We start from the raw sequence: 23507 nt of genomic DNA, 5'->3' as shown, positions 1-23507 counted from the left end.
TTCATCATCAAGGCATGCATCTTGTTTTGGGGGCTTTAGATTATATGTGAAAGCCTGCAAATGCTCACTTGAGAACAGATGCCAGAAACTAGCTCTGCAACATACAGCTAAGCTATGGACCTCGATATGCAATCTGGCCAACTTGGCAGTTTTCCTCCATAAATATTCAAATTTATACGAATCCAAGCCTAAGATCATTCATCCTTTGAGACTAAAGATCAAAGCTCATTTAAAAAACCTAAATATCAACCTGAGCATCCTGAACCAGACTATTCTCCCTGGGACCTAAAGACACCTAACATCATCCTGAACCTATCAAAGAACGAATTTTAACGTCTAATATTTGCTGGGACTCAGGTCGTCATGATTTGCCTGGTAATGAACAAGCAGACGTGACTGCTATTCAGACACACCTCAAACCTGTTCTGAATGGGTATGTGTTATTTATGCAATTGTCCCCTTAACCTTTGCCATATTTTCATCAAACTGTGTGAAATTGCTCCATTTTTAATAACAGGAGGCTACAGTTGGTTTTAAAAACCATTGGGACCAGGTCGTCTATACAAGGTGTCATACTGGCCTTACTGGGCTGACCCACTTGTTTTTACTTTACCTACATGATCTGTAAGTAAAACTCCTTTATGTTAAGCACGTTTTATTATTTTGTCCTTCTTTTTGCCATAACGTATTTACCATTTTACTGACTTGTTAAAAGTGGCTTCAAGTCAAGCCAGTGGCGCTTTTAGATTTTTTTTAATTGAAAGCTAATCTTAGGCATTTTATTTAGATTGCTTTAATTTTGTAACATTTTATATTTATGAACTTTGTACGTTTTTGATTGTTCATTCTGTTCTACTGTCCATATGTTGTACTCTTGTCATGAATATAGCCGTAGTTCCTGGCATTGCGTTGAAAGTCAACATAACTAACTCTGTCTCAGTAGATCTCAATTTAGCGGCAAGATCTTGAACTAAAAACTTGGTGAAAAAACCAACTCAGGGTTGCCAAATCTCATGAACATGGTGTGACACACTCGCTTTCAGACTCTTATGCTCACGCAAAAAATCTTACGGCAAATCCTGTATTTTGTTATAAACCTAAAATGCGCTAGATCAAAAGCATTGCGGTACTTTGCCAACCCTACAGGCTATTTACAAGAAAATGAAACGATACATGCGTGTACAGGGGTTGGACAATGAAATTGAAACACTGCCTCATATAGTGTTCGGGGTTTCACGCCTATATATGCACAACCTGGGGGCCAGTCTTCACTGATTGCACATTCCATCAGGAGAGAGTGTGAAGCTGGAATTCGCAGAGCAGTGGCACAGCTTTACATAAAGGTATTTCGATCCAAAAAACATCATGGGTGACCTAACAGTTCAAAAGAGGACAATAGCTGGTCTGCATCTCGCTGGCACATTTATGATCAGGGGAGCAAGTCTTTGTGGTGTATTGAGAGCCACGGTATCCCGGGTGATGTTGGCCCGCCACCACCACAAAGGACAGACCACATCCAGCAGGAGTTAACTGGGAATGCAAAAGGAATATGTATTAACCCGGGTTGTATCAAACCACAGCTGTCCAACTCACTGCAGAATTAAATGTGCATCTTGACCCTCCTGCTTCTACCAAAACTGTTCATCAGGAGCTCCACAGGGTCAGTATTCATGGTTGGGCTGGTATAGCCAAACCTTTGGTCGCTTGTGCCAATCCCATACATCAGTTTCAGTGGTGCCAACAGCACAAATCTTGGGCTTTGGAACGCATGTTGTTCTCTGATTCCACCATCACTGTCTGTCCCAGATCTGGGGGAGTTGCGGTATGGAGAAGCCCCAAAGAGGCTGTTGTGCACCCAGAATGCAGCAAGGGGTGCATCACTGATGGTCTGGGCTGGTATGTCATAAAATTTTCCTAGAACTGCTACTTGTTCTATATGGCCTGCATAGTCACAAGATCTGAATATTATTTAGCCACTTTGGAGTGTTTTGGAGGAGTGAGTCAGGAAACGTTTTCCTCCATCAGTATCACTTTATGTCCAGGCCATTCTTTAAGAGGAATGGCTCAAAATCCCTGTGGTTGTGTATCTGTCATTCCCAAGACAAATTGATGCTGTATTGGCCACAAAAGGAGGACCTACACCATACAAATAAATTACTGTGGTCCAAAACCAGGTATTCCAGTTTCATTGTCCAACCCCTGTAAAAGTGTGCGCAGACTTGTCTCGAATTGAAAATCTCACTTCAGCCAGCTGACTAAAGTTGGCAACTCTGCAGACTTTTTATATGCTAAAAATATTGCATTTGTGTCACATGGTAAACGGCACACTGTCCATAGATAGGTCTGCTATACTCTCAGATATACTGTACAGTGTGCAGCATGGCTGATGAGGAAGAATTTCCAAGAAAGGTTGTGTGTTAATTGTGTGGAAATGGTTTATATTTGGAAATCCAGCGTGAATCGACCTACTGTAATTTGCAAACTTTGTAAAGATACTTTTGGTACAATAGGTCGCAACACAGCGAATCATCTTAACCACCTGAAACATTAGCGCCCATGAGTGAACACAGAATGTCTGACTATGTGCAGCGTCTCCCACCCATTCTGAAGTAACCAGACAAAAGCAAACGTTTTACTGATGCAAAAATTCAAAGTGTTGCATATATTATTTAGTTATTTTATTTATCCATTATTTGATTGTTGTAAACTGAGATCAGAAGTGTGCAGGTAACTAATGTGATAAATGTCCATTGTACACGAAACTTGGAAGTTTAATAGTGTGTAAAAGCACTTTTATATAACGAGTCAGTTTTAAAATATGTATTCTACCTACCTTAATAATTAGGTTTATTTTTATAATGCTTGAAGCAGTGTTTCTTGTAAGGTTGTTAAATAGTTAATTAGCATTGCCATGAACATTCCAAAATTATGATTTATATTGTGGATGGTGATTATAACCAGAAATGTTATGAGGCAATGGGAAACACGTCTGTTTATTTATGGGTTAATATTATTATTATTTTTCGTTTCGATATGTCTTTAGCTATATGTGAATGAGGCGGTCCGCTTACGTCTTAACTGCATAATTTACATCTTCCTCAGTCATTCGCTAAAACGTCTCTGGTTAGATGGTATGCTTTCTGGAGTTTTCTTAAGCACCTGATATTGGATGTACGCTTCAACGTTTATTGGGATTCCTAATTCTTTCATATACTTTTGTAGTAAATCGTCACCACGCCTTCCCAGGTCTTTGTAAAAATGATTAAATTTTTGTATATAATATAACTTGTGTTTTTGTGTTAAATGCATATATACACGTCACATTAAAAAATCGCATCTCAATCTCCCTTCTTTACCCATTGTGGCTCTTTGTAAATCTTGGGCCAGACATTTAGGAGAAAATGGCTCTTTGCTTTAAAAAGGTTGGCCACCTCTGGCCAAGGAAAATGCAGTCTGTTGATCCCTGGTATTATCTTGATGTGTATGTGTTTTTGCACAGGGGGAGTCTTCAGTGAAATGAGTGTCTTGCTTTTTTGTCTTCACTTAATACCAAAAAATGAAGCAAATTCACATACCATGGGCATCATAATATATTTACACGCACAATCCTGCTTTTGCCCTTCTGTGCGAGCTGCTCAGTAATCTTCACAAAATGTACTTTCATAGCATGATTACTGTGCACCGACTGGTGTTTAAGTGTGAAGAAAAGAACTCGGCATCTGTGTAGAACCTGGTAGTTAGAAAGCTTCTTCAAAAGCCTGCTAGGTTTCCATTTCAGTTGAATGCTGTGACGGAGGAATGTAATCTTCAGTGTTGAACTGAAAGAAGATAATTTATATATACTTGCTCCTCGTTTTACGACGGTTCAGTTAATGATATTTCGCCTTTACATTAGCAGTGCACATTCAGTAGTCAACTTTAAATATTCATTTGCTCCCGGGGTAATGATATGCTGTACAATACTGTACAATACTTCCTACTTATTCTAGGTGATGGCAGCAGCGATCACGAAAGTAAACAATTCATACAATGTTTAACATCGTATCGTAAGTTTTTTTTTTTTTTTTTTTTCTTTTTTTCCCCCCCCTATTTATAACCAAATAAGCTTGAAGTAAATAAAAGAACACAATTACTGGTATTTGGTTAGTTGCTGTAATTATTCATTTACTTATTCCATGATGGTAGTTATTTACTAATTTGTCACATCATATTCTGCTTACAATATTTTCCACTTACAGTGGGTTCATTGGAATGAAACCAGAATCCCTTCTGTAGGAGTATTACCAGTTTCATTTGTGATACATGCTTAATGACCATGGCTCGCTCTCTCTCTCTCTCTCTCTCTCTCTCTCTCTCTCTCCCCCCCCCCCCCCCCCCAATCCCGGCTCGGCTTCAGGGTTCCGACGACTGTCTGGTGAAGATCTGGGCGACTGACGATGGTCGGCTGCTAAACACGCTGCGCGGTCACGCTGCCGAGATCTCTGATATGGCCGTCAACTACGAGAACACCATGATCGCCTCGGGCAGCTGCGATAAAATGATCCGCGTTTGGTGCCTGCAAACCTGCGCGCCTTTGGCTGTGCTGGATGGCCATGGCGCTTCCATTACCTCCTTACAGGTAGGAGGCGCTGCTGTGGCATTCAGTTATTTAAATATATATTTGGGAGGGGGCTGGTTCGTGTCTTGAGGAGACGCAGGCAATGTTCAGGGTATGTTTATGCATAATGTTTTATTAAATGTTGTATGCTCGTGTGATTGCGCCACCTGGTGGTGCGGAGGATATATTGCAATTCTGTGGTCTCTCTTCCCAGTTCTCCCCGCTGTGCAATGGAGCCAGGAGGTACCTCTCCTCCACTGGGGCTGATGGGTCTATTTGCTTCTGGCAGTGGGACGCCAGGACGCTAAAGTTCAGGTCAGTGGCACTCCCGTTATTCACAGATGGATGTGTGAGCTGAGCCTGCACAGACTCCTCAGAGTTCCGTGGATGGCATACGATGGGGGTGAATCATGGTATGGGGAGAATCATTGTGAATCCCTGCAGGTCTAACCTGTATGGCAGGGAGGGGGGGGGTGCCTGTCTCTGTGGTGTCTCCGAGGTTTGTGCAGTGGTGTGACAATGCCTCCCTGGAGCTAAATGTGGAGAAGACCAAGGACATGGTGGTGACCTTCTGTAGTAAACAGAGGGAGCTGTCGACAGGATCTATCAGCATAATCCACGGGCAGACAGTGGAGGTGGTGGAGGAGTACAAATATCTGGGCACTATCTTCGACTGCACCCTGAAGTTTGCCCCCAACACCAAGGACATTCTAAGGAGATGTCAGCAGGGGCAATATCTCCTCAGGAAGCTCAACAGCTTTGGGGTCAACAAGGTCATATTCGGAACCTTACTACTACTCCATTGAGAGTGTCCTCTGTTTCTCCATCGCCTGCTGGTTTCACTCCACCAGCCTGCAGCACAGGACCCGCCTGCACAACATAGGGAAAGTCTGCTCTAAGATCATGGGACTCCCGGTCAGAGCACTTTCATCCCTGTGTGAGCAGCAGACTCTAAGAGCAGCGTGCAGGATTCTGCAGGACCCTCTCATGCTCTTTATCCGGAGTTTGAGTGGCTCCCCTCAGGACGACGGCTCCGCTGTCCCGGCTGCAGGACACAGAGGAGGAGAGCGGACTTCCCTAATCCCCCCTCCCCCACCGCCTACCCACACTGGAACCCGTCACTCATTCTGTACTTGCTCCCCCCCCCCCCCCCATGCCTGCAGACAGTTCCTCCCTTTACACATTTATTCAGTTCTCATCTACCTGATTGACTGCAATTTTGCACAGCGTCTTCTAAATACTGTAAACACTGTCGCCCTTTACGTCATCGTGTCCTTTGTTCAACTGCCCTGTGCGCCTCCAATTGCCCCTCAGGGACAAATAAAGTTTTTTCAAAAAATTGAATTGAATTGATTTCCCCTGTATTCACAGCCCAAGACCCAGTAAGTTCACGGAGCGGCCACGTCCTGGGGTACAGATGATCTGCTCTTCCTTCAGTGCCGGTACGTTGTCGTCCTCGGCGTGCTCCAGTCCCTCGCCGCCACCTCTTCATCCCATTGGCCATGTGTCTCCACTGCATCAGAAATATGATATATCATGAGAGACGAGTCTCTGGGAAGGGCGTTGCTGAAAACAGTCGTTAGGATGCTTTCTCGGGAAAAGGGAACGTTACTCTCAGGGCTTTCTGTAAACACAGTCCGTTCCTCTGTGTGATTCATCCCATTGCCACATCTAAGGAAATGGGGGTATTAAATGACTCCTAAATGATATGCCATTATGCCAGAAGTGTTGCTTGATTAGAAGATTAACAGGCTCTTCGTTGACTTTCATCGTCGTCCTGTAGGTGGAATGTTCTTGGCAACAGGGAGCACAGATCATGTCATTCGAGTCTATTTCTTCGGTTCCGGGCAACCGGAGAAGATATCAGAGTTGGAATCGCATACTGTACGTGCCTCTGATCCCACCTCACATCTGTTTGTCCCTGTGTTTGTATCATGTCATGTCACTTACATGCTATATCCGCACCCCCCCCCCCCCACCCTCCCTCAACAGGATAAAGTGGACAGTATACAATTCTCCAACTGCAGCGACCGGTAAGTGATCCTATTTCACGATGTTACTGTTTGAGTTTTTTTTTTTAAATTTTTTTATTAAGATTCTTAAGGACTTTGAACGACTGGGGCAGTGAGTAAAAAGGACAAACGTGCCCCCCAGCCCCCTGTCCTATGCTGTTCCGTAAGTCTAACTGTAGCAAATTCCTATCTGCCTCAAACCCCAGAAACAATGGGCTATTTAGCGACCGTGAGCATGGCCGCTGCTTATGGTGGGACGGGGGCCAATATCTTTGGGTGCCTCCCTCTTGGGTGGGTTTCGCTGGAAAGGAGGCGGGAGCGAACGAAGGTGGAGACAAGGCTGTCCGACAACAGCGGCTGACGTGTTGGGACATGGTCTGAGTTTGGTGTGGAAGAAAGAACAGAATCTCCGAGGTGTAATTATGCAGCAGGAAGGGTCATACGGAGCCTCTGGGCACTTTTCATTTCTGTTAGTATAGCTGAGCCTGTTTCATGGTACTTTAAAGACCATTTTGCTGGTTTAATGTTTAATGTTCTGAGATGGCGATGACGACGGTGAAGTCTTTGAAGGGCAATGTGCGGCTGAGAGGTTTCGATGCAGGACCTGTGATCGGATGGTTGCTGGTTCAAATCTCATGATCAGCACAGTGATTTTACCATTGGGCTTTTCAGAAAGGCAGGCCCTTAACCTCCAGCTGCTCCAGTGACTCTGACCCATAATGTAATGTAATGAATGAAACACTAGTGACACCATCTCTCGGGTACTAGGTTGTGAATTAATGTTGCCATCTCACTTAAATATTGTCGTGGGGACTCGGTGTTAGAGCTCCTGGGAAAGCCTTTCACAAACACACCTGCTCCCAGACAGCAAACGCTTATGACGATGTCCCTGATGCCTGTCTCTCCTGACTGTGCCTCTGCCCTGCCCATGGATGCGGCACCGAACTGCTCCAGCGTATTCAGTCTGCTGACTGTCTCATGGGTTCAAAGGTCACGCCCCCTGCTGGCTTTCAGAAATCCACTGATGGTCAGTTAATCTGCGGGTTTTACCTTCCTGATTTTTATGGACTGTCGACCCCGTTCCTCTCGCTGGCCCATCCGTCGTATCAGTTTGTTGTGTTTTGCCGCATCTCCATCTCAGCGTCTCCTTTTGCTCTATCAGGAAATGCGATTAAAAAAAAAATTTACACCTTAAACACAATATGTCCAAGTGTCAGGTTTCAGTTCAAAAATGTATACCTCTTCGTCGTCTCGTCTGATAACTTTCCTACCTTTTCCCCCCAAACCCCAGATAACCGGGTTCAAAGTAACACCAAGTACATGAAACTAAACTATCAGTTGTTGTGGTTTACCAGGCACCTCCGCCACAGAGTGGTTTTATGTCGTCCCCCCCCCCCCCCCGGAGATAAAAAGCGCTTCCCCAGCTAAGTGCAATGACAGCAGGTGCACATTATCTGCCGCTGAAGATCCACCAGTGGATCTGGTTTCTCAGGGCTGTCCTTAATGGAGATGCACAGAGGAGGCTAAATGCCAGCAGGAGGCCCCGTTTGCTGGAGCGACGTGAGGCAGCCCTGAATAACAGGCTTGTTACTGTGTTTCCTCCTGCCCCATATATACAGACAAACATTGTGTCTGCATCCATCCATCTTCTGACCACTTATCCGGTACAGGAACACTGTGAACCTGCAGCTTGTCTCTGGAATTGTAAAGTCGGGAGGGGGGGGGGCCAGTCCATCACAGGGTCCTCACTCACAGATACTCACAGTCACAGTGGCATTTCAGTGAACGCTGAACACTGGCATAACTAAGTAATGTATCCTTGTGTTGTTACACGGCGGTTCAGTACTGTATGGACCAGGCATATTTACACACAGGAACACAGCAATATTCACTAGGCTTGGGCAGTATCTATTTTCATGCATCCATACCTTCAAGACATGTCACCGCGGAATGTGGTATATGATGGTATTTAAAAATTCACATATGCCGCAATTTATGGCGCATTCACAGCGCATTTCATTTTATGCCATTCACCAATGCATGCGCGTTATTCATTGACTTGTATCAATGTTTTTTTTATTTTATTTTAACTTCAATGAGTCTTCAGTCATCACTAACACTGTGCAGCACAATACATCAGTTTCATAGAAAGAGGAGCATCTGTATTTTTTCTGTTATTAAAAATAATCCCTTTGTGATCTAAATACTGGGCTGTACCCTAATAGTCATACCATCCAAACCTAGTATTTACTGTATTCTTCAGTTTACATATATAGTACAGCTGTGAAAGATAATGTGCTAATGCATGGCATTAATTCTAAAGATGCAACGCATTATTTCTTGTTTGTTAACCTATGCAGTATTACACGTATGGGAGAATAATATGAGCACGGATTTTTAATAGGGACCTGTAGTATCCCTTTCTGGCTATAAAGAGTGCGAGAGGTTCAGTCATGCACAGAATCACAGCTAGAATCGCACCATGCAGTAAGGGGTGTGTTACTGGGAAACCTATGGAGGGGAAAGGAGAGGAAACCTTCTTACCTGGTTCGTTTCATTTAAAAAAAATGCCAGACAGAGGCATAAATAGGATTAAAAAGTAATTTGCAATATTTGTTTTATTTTATTCATGGCTATTATCTGAAAATGAATATTTTTCCAGCTGTTAAGTGCACTTTCAGTGGTTGTCAGGCTTGTTTTTAGAGCTGTTTGCCAAATAGGATTTAATTTACATGTTTGTATACACAGTTAAACACTGAGGTGTGTGTGCCGTGGTTTGACAGCCCTGCTTGTAATACACTGCCCTGTACTTTCTTATTGCCATCTGTTCACCTTAATCTCTTTGGAAGCCATGAACTTCAAGTTGTACTTATTTGCAAGTAGAAGTTTTGTTAGAATTGAATAATCTGTATATCACAAGTTTGTTAAACTGTTAAGTGTTTAACTTCTAAATTATACTTCCATTATGTTAATTCTACATTTATTTGTGGATTCAATGTGTAATATTTATGATGTATAAGTTTTAATGTTAGGTGTGATGAATTAATTTCTTAATCTAAAAAAAGCACATTCTTTAGGTTCACTGCTGTATTCTGCACTGTGTGGGGGAATTTGCCTGGTTCAGTGCAGTATTGACTGCACTGAACACCGCACTGTATGCGCGTGAATACGCCCGGTCTGCTACAGTCTTTACTGTGTTCCTCTATGTGCGTCTCAGGTTTGTCAGCGGCAGCCGAGATGGTACAGCGCGAATCTGGCAGCTACACCAGCAGGAGTGGAGGAGTATCCTGCTGGACATGGCTAGCAAGCTCCCAGGGTGAGGAACAGCCCCCCCCCCCCCCCCCCCCGCCCCTCGTCTGCCCCGCAGCCCTGGCCATGTGGGACGTCTCTCCCTCCCTCCCCCTCTGTCCATTAACTAGGTCAGGTGAAATATTGAATAGGCACTTGTTAAATTTATCTCTGCTTGTCTGTGCCCCCCCTCCCCCCTCAATAGGAGCAACCCCCCACCTCTGGAAGACAAAGTAACCAAGCTGAAAGTTACGATGGTGGCTTGGGATCGCCATGACAACACGGTCATCACCGCAGCGAACAACCTCACGCTGAAGGTCTGGAACTCCTACACGGGGAACCTCATCCACATCCTCACGGTGAGCAGCACAGCCGTGTCACACGGGAAGGCGGCACGCTGTCCCCTCCAAATACACGCCAGCATCACTTGACGTCCGAACGGCTGGTTTGAACATGAGCGGGACTGATTTTGTAAGAAATAACCAACATCACCAAGCTTGCAGTTATTCTCCGAAGGTGTACATGGGTGACGCCTCGGCAGTGATGTGGGAAGAGCGCTATACAAAAATGAAGCAGATTATCAGCATTTTAGCTGTATAATAGCCTGACCTTTGCTCTGGTTAGATGTATTGTACAGTTACACTATTTCAGAATCATTTTTCATTATTTGCTTTCCTGTTTTTGACTGACTCCTCAGGGCGTCGCTACTCGGCACTAATGGTGTGGTGGCTTATCTTTCAGGGGCACGAGGATGAGGTGTTTGTGCTGGAGCCGCATCCCTTTGACCCTAGGGTGCTGTTCTCCGCGGGGCATGACGGCAATGCCATCGTCTGGGATCTGGCCAGAGGAGTGAAAATCCGCTCATACTTCAACATGGTACCTGCTAGACCACACACTTTTGACTTTTGTACACTGTCTTCCCTCATACTCTGACTCATTAATTGCTTTTCCTTTCCGTGAATTTCCTTGATTTTTTTAATTGCCTGAATGTTTTTGGTGTCACGTAACCACCACGTAAGTCTTAGACACCATAAAATAATGAGTCGACTAGATAGCACTATCTAGTTTCTGACCAGAGTAAGTTTTATTTCCTATAATTATCCTCATTATTTAGTTTCTTAATTTCTGTAATTATCGTTTTCCCCTGCTCCGCTACCATGGTAACAGTTGAGGATCAGCGGCAGTAACGTCTGGTGCGGTTTCTTCACTTTAACGTTACCGTTAAATGGTAATTAGTACGGGTCGTTCCGCCGCTTTCAGATCGAGGGACAGGGCCACGGCGCCGTGTTCGACTGCAAGTGCTCACCGGACGGCCAGCATTTCGCCTGCACCGACTCCCACGGACACCTGCTCATTTTTGGCTTCGGCTCCAGCAGCAAGTACGATAAGGTAGGCGGCCCTCCCGTCGCTCCAGACGCCCGTGATCACCCCCCTATGTCTTCCTCTCGTAACCTCAGCGTAGCGTGACGGTGCACAGCTGTCTTGTGATCAATATTGTGCCCTTTTGACTAAAGCATGTTAAATCTCTGATGTTTGTTGTTGATGACATGTCGTTGTCCCTCTTGTTTATTTTTGAAATGTCCCATGGTTGCTGGTGGCAGGCTTGCCCATTGAACTCTGCGACCTCTCAATGTTTTAGATTGCAGATCAGATGTTCTTCCACACTGACTACAGGCCGTTGATCCGCGACGCCAACAACTACGTGCTGGATGAGCAGACCCAGCAGGCCCCACACCTCATGCCCCCCCCTTTCCTGGTGGACGTGGATGGGAACCCCCACCCTTCCCGCTTCCAGAGGCTGGTGCCCGGCCGGGAGAACTGCCGGGAGGAGCAACTCATTCCCCAGATGGGGGTCACATCCTCGGGTAGGCCTTGAAGTGGGAGGGGGATGGGGTCACGGTCAGGTTCTCGAGTAGGCCTTGAAGGGAGAAAGAGTTGGGGCTATGGTCACGTCCTCAGGTAGGGGTCGGGGCGGGGGGGGGGGGTCACGTCTTTGGGTAGGCCTTGAGAAGGGGGGGCGGGGACACGTCTTTGGGTAGGCCTTGAGAAGGGGGGGCGGGGACACATCCTCGGGTTGCCCTCGTAGGGGGGAGGCGGGGTCACATCCTCGGGTTGCCCTCATGGGGGGAGGCGGGGTCACATCCTCGGGTAGCCCTCAAGAACAAGGGGTGGGGAGGCCTGATCACATCCTCGGGTAGACCTCCAAAAGGGGTGGGGAGGCCCGATCACGTCCTCGGGTAGGCCTCCAGAAGGGGTGGGGAGGTCCGATCACGTCCTCGGGTAGGCCTCCAGAAGGGGTGGGGAGGCCCGATCACGTCCTCGGGTAGGCCTCCAGAAGGGGGGGGGAGGCCCGATCACATCCTCGGGTAGGCCTCCAGAAGGGGTGGGGAGGCCCGATCACGTCCTCAAGTAGGCCTTGAAAGGGGAAGGGGGGTGTGGTCACATCCTCGTCTAGGCCTTCAGAAGAGGGAGGGGGTGGCATCATATGGGGACACAGCTGTATTTTTTATATGCTCTCCTGTTGTTTAAACTTAACTGGCCAATTACAGATGCGCTCTGTCTGATCTTCTATACATATAAAGTAACCCATTCCAGGTGTCCTTTATCTCAGTGTGTTTGTGTTATTCTGCTGTGGAGTTATTTTTAATCTGTGTCGGAGTCACCGTGGTCCCTCTGATTCATCCAGGTTTTTTCTGCTTTAATGGTTTTTATCATTTTTATCATTTAATTAAGTGACTTAAACCAGCAGTAAATGCATTTAATGATCCTATTTTGGAGCAGCTCATGGGGCGGGGTGGAGGCTGTGAGACTAGGGATCTGTGCCAGGAACTGGAAGGTTGCTGGTTCAAATCCCGTGAATCCCCATATTCTACTCCGTTAGGCCCTTAACCTGCAATTGCTTTGTTCTGGGTATGACATCCAGCCCTATAAGGACGTCCAACTTACAGGTAATAACTTGGGGGTTGGTGGCAGGATCGGCACTCTAGCCACACGTGGGTCCATTTGGACTAGAGTGGTGTTGAGGTATCACCTGCCGCATGGCTGCACTCAGGTTCTCATCCCAGAGGTGGTTTGTCGTGTGGTGGATGCGGCAAGGTGCTGTAATCAGTGCATGCTCCTTACCTTACCTGTCATGGACAGTGGCAGGCCACCCCACCCCCTACTCCCTGCCTGTGGGTGACCCGCATGCTCCCTCTGCCAGGTCTGAACCAGGTCCTGAGCCAGCAGGCAGGTGATGGCTCCAGCCCACTGGACAACATGATCCAACGGCTACAGCAGGAGCAGGACCAGCGGCTGTCTGGGGATGGGGGAGGCAGCGCCCCCAGTAGGGCTACCAGAGGTGGCTACCGTAACCACTCATGTCCCCGGCCTTGCCAGCGCTTTCTGAGAGCCTCCCTCTCGTTCAGTTTCTCTTTGACTTACCCACCAACCTGTACACATACAGACTCATCTACTTTCCTAAATAATGCTGATGAATATCGAGCTATCTTGAATATTTCATTTGTATCAGAGATGTATAAGTATTAAATGTTGGCTTAGCATTTGGTCCCGCCTCCTTACACCTGATTGGCTCCTGACTGTGTTCCATCCGCGCATCCACTTGAGTCTGATTGGTCTGTGACCCTGCTGTGTTCCAGGCTCTGTGAGCTCTCCCACAGAGGTGCATTCCCCACCCAACGTGGGCTTGCGACGCAGCGGGCAGATAGAAGGCGTGCGGCAGATGCATAGCAACGCCCCTCGGAGCGAGATCGCCACAGAGAGGGACCTGGTGGCATGGAGTCGCCGCGTGCTGGTGCCCGAGCTGGCCGCTGGCATCGCCAGGTATGATCTGGATCTAGAAGCCCCATCTGCCCACTTTTTTGGCTAAATTTCGAAGTGTGCAACCCATGGACGCTATGCTGTCCCACAAGGCCGCTGGGGCGGCAGCCATAGACAATGACAGCAATACACACTTACAGAAGTTGACTTGAATATGTTGTATTTTATTTATTTTTTTGATAGTTAAGAGTTTTTAAATCTTGGGTGATCTTGGGATCACTGCCACGTCAAGACAGCAACCGCAGTACGTCCATGTGTACTGTTCTCATGCATACATACTGTATGCACTACAGTAATGGTCCAGAAGCATGCATCTAATGAAATTCAGTACATACTAGGGGTGGGCGGTGCACCAGTGCCATAGTCATTACCAGTGTGACTGTGCCACTATGCCGTTAACACTGCCATAAGTCAATAGCCTACTTATACAACAGCCTGTTTCTAAAAACACAGCATTTTATCTCCTTCAAAGCCTCAGTTGCAATCTGAATCCTTATTAGGTATATGGAAACAGTTTATCTGCGTTGTGTGGATTTTCTATTAAACATGCTCTAATGCTGGATATATCCGGAGAGTCACTCCTTTTATTAGACAGTGACAGGTAGAAGGAAATAAAAATGAAACCAATCCTCCACATTAACTAAAATCCCGGGCTTCACCTCCTCACCACAGTACCGAAATGCATAAAAATAAGCACTTAAATGCAGACAGGTACTCACCTCGCCGCAGCACACAGATTAAAAGGAGCGCGCCAGGCTGTGGCCAATGAATTTAAAGGAACGAACCAAATCGAAATATTTTAAGGGGGAAGAAGAGTGGAGGCCAGAACCAATATGTTTACACAAAAGATGGAGGAGACTATTGTCAGGAATGGGTAAAAATTCACAAACATAAACATCTTGTGTAAGTGCACATAAAACAAAAATCTGTTTTTTTTTTTTTTTTTTTTAATTTATATATAGGTTCGTGGTAAAAGGCACAACTGCCGCATTAACGCGTGATAAAAAGCTAGGCATAAAGTTCCTAAAGGTTGGGAAAGAGGAATAAAAAAACGACGGGTAGAATTTCGGAACCAGCCGAGGCATCACCAGGAGAGGAGACTGATTCCAAAACACGGGGCACCTCTGTAATTTGGAACTGGCTCGATTTTTAAATCGTCAGACGCGGAGCAAACTTAAGAATTAAGCAAAAGCTTTGTCACCATGTCTTCATAGCACGAGGTCGAAACACAAGCAGCCTGTTCCATCACTTAAAAACATGCATGTCTATGAATATGAAGAGGCAATTTTAGTTTTGCTGTAGCACATAAAAGTTAAAATCAGGATCTTGAGGCTTATTGCAAAATAAATGCTGATACTCTCGCATGTCTCCCAATTGAAAATGATACATTCCATGTACTTAATATATTATCAAAATTATTTTTATTTACATAAAGGGGCAGGACATGCTAATACTGCGATATAATACCGTCACCGTCCAAAAAGTGAAAAATACCATGATAATTTTATGTTATATCACCCACCCCTAGTACATACTATGTAAGTACGTGATTTTGGATGCACCCAGTATCACTGACCCCCACCCCCTATAAAGCTACGCCCTAGCAGACATGCCACATCCTGAGCGTTGGCTCAAGCAGCCCTGTCCCCTGTGCTTCCATGCCGGCTGTGTTGGGGAGGGGGGTCCCTTGCTCCAGAGCCGGGCTCACGTACGTCATGCTGCCTTTGCTGGGCGTTCCTTCCCCTTAGAGGCGGTGCTCCAAAAGATCCGGCATCCCCGGAACGTCACACTCCAGAAAGCTGAGGCATGAGTCATCATATGTATCCCGTACCATTCGGGGTCCTGCTTAGCGATCCAGCACAGACCAGCTTGTGGTCCAAGTACGACGTCTGTTGCCTCAAATCGGGGTCATTCCTGAGCACCGGTGGCTGCCTTTAATAGCAGCTGTAAGGACTCCGATGTGGTGTTTGTTATAAACACGCCGTGGGATGATACGGAATGGTGTGTGACAGAAGACCTCCTTGGTGTGTGTGCAGTAAGCAGGAGGTGTGGAGGGCGGCCAAGGGCGACGAGGAGATCAGCAGCTATCGTAGCGAGCGGCGGCGGAGATCTCTGGCGAGCCACCTTCACCGCGAGCCCAAGGTAGGGCCGCCGAGGTCACGCACCAGCCTCTCCTTGTGTACAAATGCTTACTTAAACACACTGCAGAACAGTGCACTGCAGAACAGTGCACTGCAGAACAGTGCACTGCAGAACAGTGCACTGCAGAACAGTGCACTGCAGAACAGTGCACTGCAGAACAGTGCACTGCAGAACAGTGTTGTTCTCATTAACAGCCAGGTAAACTGCACACATTTGTCATTCAGGTAAATAAAATTAAATCACTCAAGAACAGCTTACGCCTATGGAGCTGAACGTTTGGTCCGGCGCTCGATTTTGTATCACGTAAGCTCGCACGGCAACTACTCAAACCCTTGCCGCTTTGCCGTAGACCTTCTCCCCACGCTGCCCCCCCGAGCCAGCGAACGACGAGAACCGCCGCCCGCTGGCCAACCAGCACAACTACCACACTCGAGCCGCCGTGGAGGAGAACAGCCGGCAGAGCGAGCAGGCCGAGGATGACAACAGCTCCTCCGAGGTACGGCACCACGGCTTGGCCACCTACCCATCCCCCGTTTTCCCAGCATGCTCTGATCAGCCCCACTCTCTGTGGCGTAGGGTGAAGGAGAGGCGCGGCCCCCAAGCAGGGAGAGCTCAGACGAGGAGAAGGAAGAGAATGAGCCCTGGCCGGACGACAACAGCAGCTCCAGGTGGGTACCACTCCCACACATCACGCAATGGTGACAATGGTGACAAAATCTAATGCAGCAATCTGTGGAAAAACAACTAATGAAGGGGCTGGTAATTTGTTTGTGTCTTTTCAAGGAGCAGTTCATCCAAAACTGGAAACATGTTATGTTTTAGAGGGACTTTACTACTATCTAGCCATCTATATTGTGCTGGTGGGAGTGGCCTAATTTTGGAGGTATTGGCTATTGAAATGTCAGTCTACTCTCGAGTATAATTGGAGCGAATGGCATTGTTTGGTGATTAAAGCGGCAAAAAATGACATTTTAAAAACAGCAAATCATGACCTGGTTACACCAGATCATCCACACACTTTGTAGTTTAATGTAAGAACTATTTTCTTCTACCGAACTCCGCACACCAGTCATATCACTACGCAGAAGGTATTGCTGGGGTGCTCGTATCTTCTGTGCAGTGATACGATTGACCGGGAGAGATTTCTGGTAAGAGAGATGATGGGGCTGTCTTGGGGCCTGCAGTCACACCCATCTGAGGAAACCCAGGGCCTGTCATTAGATCGTTGGGAAATATAGCCGTGTCCATCAAAATAGACCCTGGGGCTGTCATTGGAGCGTTGAGGAATGTAGTTATGTCCATTAGAGTTGACCCTGGCACTGCCAGTGAAGTACTGGTAAATTTAGCCACGCCCATCTGAGGAGCATTGGGGAATGTAGCCACGCCCTCCCGAAGAGACCCTGGGGCAGTCATTGGAGCATTGGGGAATGTGGCCACGCCCATCTACTCTGCTGCTGTGTTTCAGTGACTACTCCAGCGACTACTCCGACTGGACGGCCGACGCCGGCATCAACCTGGAGCCGCCGAAGAAGACGGTGCGGCACAAGAAGAAGACCGCGAGCAGCTCGGAGGAGGACGGCGAGAAGAAGAAGGATAACAAGAAGGACCGAAAGAAAGAGAAGCAGGAGAAGGATGGCATGCTACCAAAGAAAAAGAAGCCAAAAAAAAAGAGGATGAAGGCAAGGGCTGCCGGGTGGGGGGGGGTTACCACACCTGGGAAGGGGGTGTCGTCATTCAGCCAGAACACGTGATCTATCCAGTAACACCAAGCTTAGTCCTATGTTCTCTCGGGGTCAATGGCACCCGCGACTTTCCCCGCTTATTCTGAGGGCTTATTACTGTTTGTGGAGCGCCGACGCCAAATTTATCCCGCGGTAATTTATGCGTCAGTGTCCCTATTTTCAGGCTAAACTAATGATCCGCTTTGGAGACATAAATACTTTAATCAAATCCCCTTTGCATCCTCTCGCATTAACAAGACGCTGCAGGTTTGAGATTAAGGCTCCGATTTGCATATGCAAATGTGTCTGTCGCGTCACTCCTGACCCCACGGGCTGAGGCCGAATACGTTATACACTGGAGTTTCAGCCAAGGTGCAGGTGCGGAGAGCAGCATGTGGGTGGGGGGGGGTCCTTGTCCCTGTCCCTATTGCTGTTCAGATGGATCAGAAAGACAGTTGAGGGACCGTTTCAACTACCATCCCTAGTAAATGCAGATTCACAGACACCCCCCTTCCGTCTTTTCGAAAACCCCAGACGTGAAGTTTCATGCTTTATAGTCCTCAGTTGCTGTCTGAATAACAAGGCTGTTTTCTCTGGGTGACGCGTGTGCATGGTGTGACTCTGACTCTGCTTGTTGCCGGGAGCCCTACACAGCAGGAGGCTAAGATTCGCCAGGGAGGGGGGGGGGGGTGCCTGTGTTGGGTCTCATGCTCAGCCTCCCCCCCCCCCCCCCCCCCCCCATCACAGAGGCTGCCCGTAGGAGAGTTCCAGGACCAAGGCCTAACGCTAGAAGAATGGCTTCCGTCAGCCTGGATCACTGCCATCGTACCCCGGAGGTGCCCCTTCAATCCACAGATGGGTGATGAGGTATCTCCCTGTGCCCCCTCCCATACTATCCCTAAAGCTACTCCCCCCCCAGCCCAGGAGGAGTTCCTCTGTGCTGTTCCCTTCATCTGCCCTGCCTACCATTAATCTACGCAGGACAGCCCCCGCATTGTCAGTTGTCAGTGCTGTAAAAAGATTTAGGGGCGGCATCGCAGTTTTGTTTAAACTGAGCTAAGAATAGAGAGACAGACATAACAGCAGTTAATGTAACATGATATTAAAATTTAGCGCGGGGGGGGGGGGGAGGGGAATGGAGGAAGGAGAAAGGAGAGAAACACATCTCTTGGTGTAGTTATGGCAGGGTGGGGGGGGGCCTTATCATTGAACCAGCTGTCCACCCCCCTCACCCATGCCCCCCCTCCCCAAACGGAGCGGCCAGCTGCCTGATAACAGCCAGGTCTCCAGCGTGGCTCTTCTTCCCTCCCCCCAGGTTTACTACTTCCGTCAAGGACACGAGGCCTACGTAGAAATGGCAAAGAAGAACAAGATCTTCAGCATAAACCCCAAGAAGCAGCCTTGGCACAAGATGGAGCTCAGGGTAAGGAGGGGAGCGCTTGGCGACACCAGCTTGCCCATCACGGCGCGTTTAGGGCCCACCCGGTCGTCTTTTTACGCACCATTTCTAACCGTATAGAATGGCTGCCAGTGGATGTTAATGGTAAACATAATGAACATGAAGGTGTATGCTCCACTGGCATTAGGCGTTTTAACAGGACGTTAAGGCTTCTAATAAGAGTGTTTAAGAAAACTGAGTGGCTACAAGCGCTGCCTGTTCGAGGGATGATGGGTTTGGGGGTCGAGTATATTTTCACTGAAAGGCATGGGGGGGGTTCGTTGTCTCAACAGGAGCAAGAGTTGATGAAGATCGTAGGCCTCAAGTACGAAGTAGGCCTTCCCACGCTGTGCTGCCTGAAGCTGGCCTTCCTGGACCCCGATACCGGCCGGCTCACCGGGGGCTCCTTCTCCATGAAGTGAGAGCGGGCGCCTCGGTTGGGACACTGGGCACCGTGGTCACACAGAGGACGAGCTCAGTGGCTCGTTTGGTTGCTGTGGACGGACCCGGGTTCGAGCCTTGGGTCTGCAGAATCAGTATCGGGGGAGGTGTGGTATTGTGAGCCGGTTAGGAGGCTACGCCTGTGATCAGAATGTCACAGGTTCGAATGTCACCACTGGACCCCTTGATCCAATCCTTTACTCCCCAGTTGCTTCAGGGACTGCCTGACTATGCCTTCTGGAATGTATAACGTTTTGGAAAACATCTGAATGAATGAATATCTTTAATGTCATTGACACTGCTCATTACAAGATGATTGTTTGCAACTTTCCTACACACGGCCATAAAAGACTATTTAAATAAACATAGAACAAATATGGTAAAAAATTACGTACTTAAAAAAAAAAAAAAAAAGCATCAGCACAACTGATACAATTTTGCAAAGTAATAATGAAATAATGAAATAAGCACAGTACAAACAGTATGTGGCATCTGCAAAACAAGTAAAATGTAAATGGCTTGTTGGTGAGAAGTCCAGTGAAGGAACACTAAGGCGCTTTGGTTTAAGGTGCGGTGTTTTCTGTCTGTAGGTACCACGACATGCCTGACGTCATTGACTTCTTGGTTCTCCGGCAGCAGTTTGATGATGCCAGGCACAGACAGTGGAGAATAGGTCAGTGTCCTTCATCCTTCAACTGCGTATCCCCACCACCCCCCACCCTCATTCTTAATGCTGCATCAAAGTGTGCCCAGATGTTCAGAGCGGCCCCCATGCTGAAAATACCTACATCTACATGAATATGGGGAGCTTCCTGTCACTTAGGTTGATGTCGTCTATCTTCTAGATTGGCTCCAAAAAAACTGCACGGGATGATGTTGATTGTTGATAAATAGTTTATTTGAATAAGTTCAAAAAGAGGACTGTTGAGTTCTAGCTTAGAGTTTTTATCGATTCAGATTGGGAGTCTATAGAGTATGATGTATGAATGAGTTGTGAGGGAGCATGTTACACCAGTCTGAGCTGCTGATGTGGAGAGTGGCATCAAATATTAGATGTGCATCATTTAAATGCCTGTCCATGTCGCAGTTTGTGGCATTTGGAGGAGGTTGGGTGGTCTTTGGAGGACTATCAAGGCTTTATGTGCTATGAAATGGACAGATGTTGAGGTGATGTTGTTGGATGAGGTGTATGGATGACCTAAGTGATATTTTTTTTCTCCTGGGAAGTATGAGAAAACCGGGAAATGAATCATGATGAATCATTATTTGAACGTTTATTAAGGGGGTTTCTGGAGGGTGATTTTTATCTCCTCTAGTTGTGTGCAGACACAGCGTGTATTTTTCTCCTACTTCCTGGCTGTTGAATGACATTGTCTGTTTTTGTTTATTTAACAGGCTCCTGAAAATATCATGTTTCTGTGTGCTCAGCTAGGATTTCGTTTCACAAACATTCATGGGTGAAATTAGGCTTTTCCCAATGCCTCTGCACACTTCTGACGTTTTGGTAAACAGCGTGATGTCTGACGAAGGCCTTTCTGCCCCCCCCCCCAGGTGACCGGTTTCGCTCGGTCATTGATGACGCCTGGTGGTTCGGCACCATAGAGAGCCAGGAGCCCTTCCAGTCTCAGTACCCCGACAGTCTGTTCCAGTGTTACAACGTGTGGTGCGTGTGCATCTGTCTCTTAGCCCCACCCACTTGTTTAGCCCCACCCACTCGTTTTGCCCCACCCAGCCTCTCACCTGTAGCCTTCTCTCCCACAGCTGGGACAATGGCGACACGGAGAAGATGAGCCCATGGGACATGGAGGTCATCCCCAATGATGGTGAGTGACAGCGGCTTTTAGCTTTAAGGCGGGGAGACTAACGTGGCCCTGTGTGGCTGCCCCAGGTCCTGCTGGGAACAGGTGGACGGACGGACGGGGGGGGGGGCATTAGAGTAGCCATTTGACTAGTGAATTGGGGTGGGGGGGGGGAATCTATTTGTCCTCTTGTTTCCAGTCCTGTACAGAAGGTGCTGCACATTGTCTGGTGTCACAAACTGAGGTGCTTAGAGGTGATGCTGCAACAGTGCTGCAATACCTGAGGCCACATTGGTGGAATCAGTCAGTAATCCAGCCCCCCCCCCCCACACACACACACACACACACACACACACAGAAATGGCTCCACCCTACTGAGCTTTAGCAAGGGATGAGATCTGCTACGAGGGATTTGCCCTGCTCTCTGACTAGTTCACACCTATCATGTGTTACTTTACCAACAGTTGCTATAATCAGTGTAATTATTAATAATGACTCCTGGTTTTTGGAGGGGGGTGTAGTAATAAAAGTAAATCGCTAATAGTGAAAATGTCAGCACATGTCCTGTGTTTTTAGCAAAACTCTTCCACCGCTGGCTTGTGCTTACAGGACAGTGAACTTCACCTCTCCAGTATAATTGTTGTCATCTTGTTTTTCCTTTGTGTTTGCTCGTATAAGTGATTGTATTCATTCCTTGGGCCTCTTAAATTTTATTTGCAGTTTTAATGACCTGGCACAGGCTTTGAGATGCTGAAAAAATGATTGTATTATGGCTGTAGATTATGTGTAGACAAGCTGTTTATCCCCAGCTGCTAACATTGCAAGCAGGTCTGCTGAAGCCGCTGAGATGTAATATACTCGGGGAAACCTGCTGGCGTTTATGTATTTATTTATGCTGGAAATTTGAAACCAGAAAATCTCTCGCATATAGCCGTTTCCTGTTGACTTACTGAATGTTTCCTTTTTGTCCCGTGTTTAACCAAAAGAGAGGAAGAGCTGAGGCTTCTGTAGGGAGAATTTCTCTCGGACAGGTTTACCAGGGTACAGTGACTCTGTCTGGATCAGGCCATGTCTCGGGGGAGTGAGATGGTCTGGGCGCCGATGGTCCGTCTCACCCCCTGCTTTCCACACAGCTGTGTTTCCGGACGAGCTGGGCCAGAGCGTGCCCCTGACGGAAGAGGAGCATCGGCAGCTGCTTTACGTGCCACTGGAGGGCGAGTGGGGGTCCCGCACACGCAATGAGGAGTGCGAGCGCATCATCGCCGGCATAGACCGCCTCTGCACGCTAGGTACCGCAAACCCCCACGTACCACCACATGCGTTTAACCAAAACCGCTGCCAATCATCCTTACATAGTCACACAAAAACACGAATGGTCTGGCTGCTGCAATCTGTCGTGTCCTGATTTCCGCCCTCTCCCAGACATCGCCGCCCCATTCGCGTCCCCCGTGGATCTGCAGGCATATCCCACTTACTGCACCGTAGTGGCCTATCCGACGGACCTCAGCACCATCAAGGAGAGGCTAAAGAACCGCTTCTACAGGTTGGAATCAGGCTCCTGAGCCTCACAGTGGTACCCCGCAGGTGATCCGCTCATGCCTGGCTTATCTGCTCTCTGCTGCCCCCTGCAGGCGGATGTCGTCGCTGATGTGGGAGGTCCGCTACATAGAGCACAACGCACAAACCTTCAACGAGCCAGGAACAACCATCGTCAAAACAGCCAAATTCTTTTCAGATTTAATGCTGCAGTTCATAAAGTACGGCATGCGTTGATCTGACTTTTTCATTTAGTTTTTTGATAACTTTATTAAAAGATCTGTAGTTCCTGCTTAATATAACGTTAATGCTATGCATCCAAAAAATACAAACTTTCATACTGTTTTGCTTTCTTTTCATGAACTAGGGACCAAAGTTGCACCGATATTATTCCTCTGTACAACAGTATGAAGAAAAAGACTTTCTCTGACACCGAAGAGGTACGTGCTAAGAAATGCCAAGTGGCATTGGTCAGCAGTACTCGCACAAAGATTTCTGACTGGACAGTCCATGGGAAGTTAGACACCTACTTCAAAGTTCTGAAGTGCACTATTTCTTACAGGAGGAGGAAGAGGAAGAGGACACCGACGCTCCCGGGACGTCCACACGCAAGAAGAAGGTATCCTTGATGGCGTTAGCTGTCGTGTCACAGGCTGATGCCGACGTCTCTGTAGTGCGTGTGCCGCTGGTAGTATCTGCTCATACGACTTGGGC

General features: G+C 47.4%; 1 protein-coding gene across 1 annotated transcript in view; it reads left to right on the top strand.

Annotated features, from left to right (window-relative positions):
• The window catches only part of phip (pleckstrin homology domain interacting protein), a 48533-nt gene that overhangs the window by 17632 nt on the left and 7394 nt on the right, over positions 1-23507 (top strand). The window contains exons 8-34 of the mRNA XM_072703196.1: positions 4397-4618; positions 4812-4912; positions 5969-6039; positions 6381-6481; positions 6590-6630; positions 9827-9925; positions 10103-10256; positions 10639-10773; positions 11158-11286; positions 11537-11762; positions 13100-13237; positions 13536-13719; positions 15753-15858; positions 16208-16354; positions 16435-16526; positions 17324-17537; positions 18327-18446; positions 18895-19002; positions 19311-19435; positions 20049-20131; positions 21010-21121; positions 21220-21281; positions 22391-22546; positions 22680-22800; positions 22889-23014; positions 23161-23233; positions 23356-23412. Coding sequence (XP_072559297.1) covers positions 4397-4618; positions 4812-4912; positions 5969-6039; positions 6381-6481; positions 6590-6630; positions 9827-9925; positions 10103-10256; positions 10639-10773; positions 11158-11286; positions 11537-11762; positions 13100-13237; positions 13536-13719; positions 15753-15858; positions 16208-16354; positions 16435-16526; positions 17324-17537; positions 18327-18446; positions 18895-19002; positions 19311-19435; positions 20049-20131; positions 21010-21121; positions 21220-21281; positions 22391-22546; positions 22680-22800; positions 22889-23014; positions 23161-23233; positions 23356-23412 — 3303 coding nt within the window. The remainder of the gene's footprint in view (positions 1-4396; positions 4619-4811; positions 4913-5968; positions 6040-6380; positions 6482-6589; positions 6631-9826; positions 9926-10102; positions 10257-10638; positions 10774-11157; positions 11287-11536; positions 11763-13099; positions 13238-13535; positions 13720-15752; positions 15859-16207; positions 16355-16434; positions 16527-17323; positions 17538-18326; positions 18447-18894; positions 19003-19310; positions 19436-20048; positions 20132-21009; positions 21122-21219; positions 21282-22390; positions 22547-22679; positions 22801-22888; positions 23015-23160; positions 23234-23355; positions 23413-23507) is intronic.

This window comes from Paramormyrops kingsleyae, chromosome 19 (assembly GCF_048594095.1).
Source record: "Paramormyrops kingsleyae isolate MSU_618 chromosome 19, PKINGS_0.4, whole genome shotgun sequence".
In the NCBI taxonomy this organism is placed as follows: Eukaryota; Metazoa; Chordata; class Actinopteri; order Osteoglossiformes; family Mormyridae; genus Paramormyrops; species Paramormyrops kingsleyae.
This window is presented reverse-complemented; position numbering and strand designations above follow the sequence as displayed.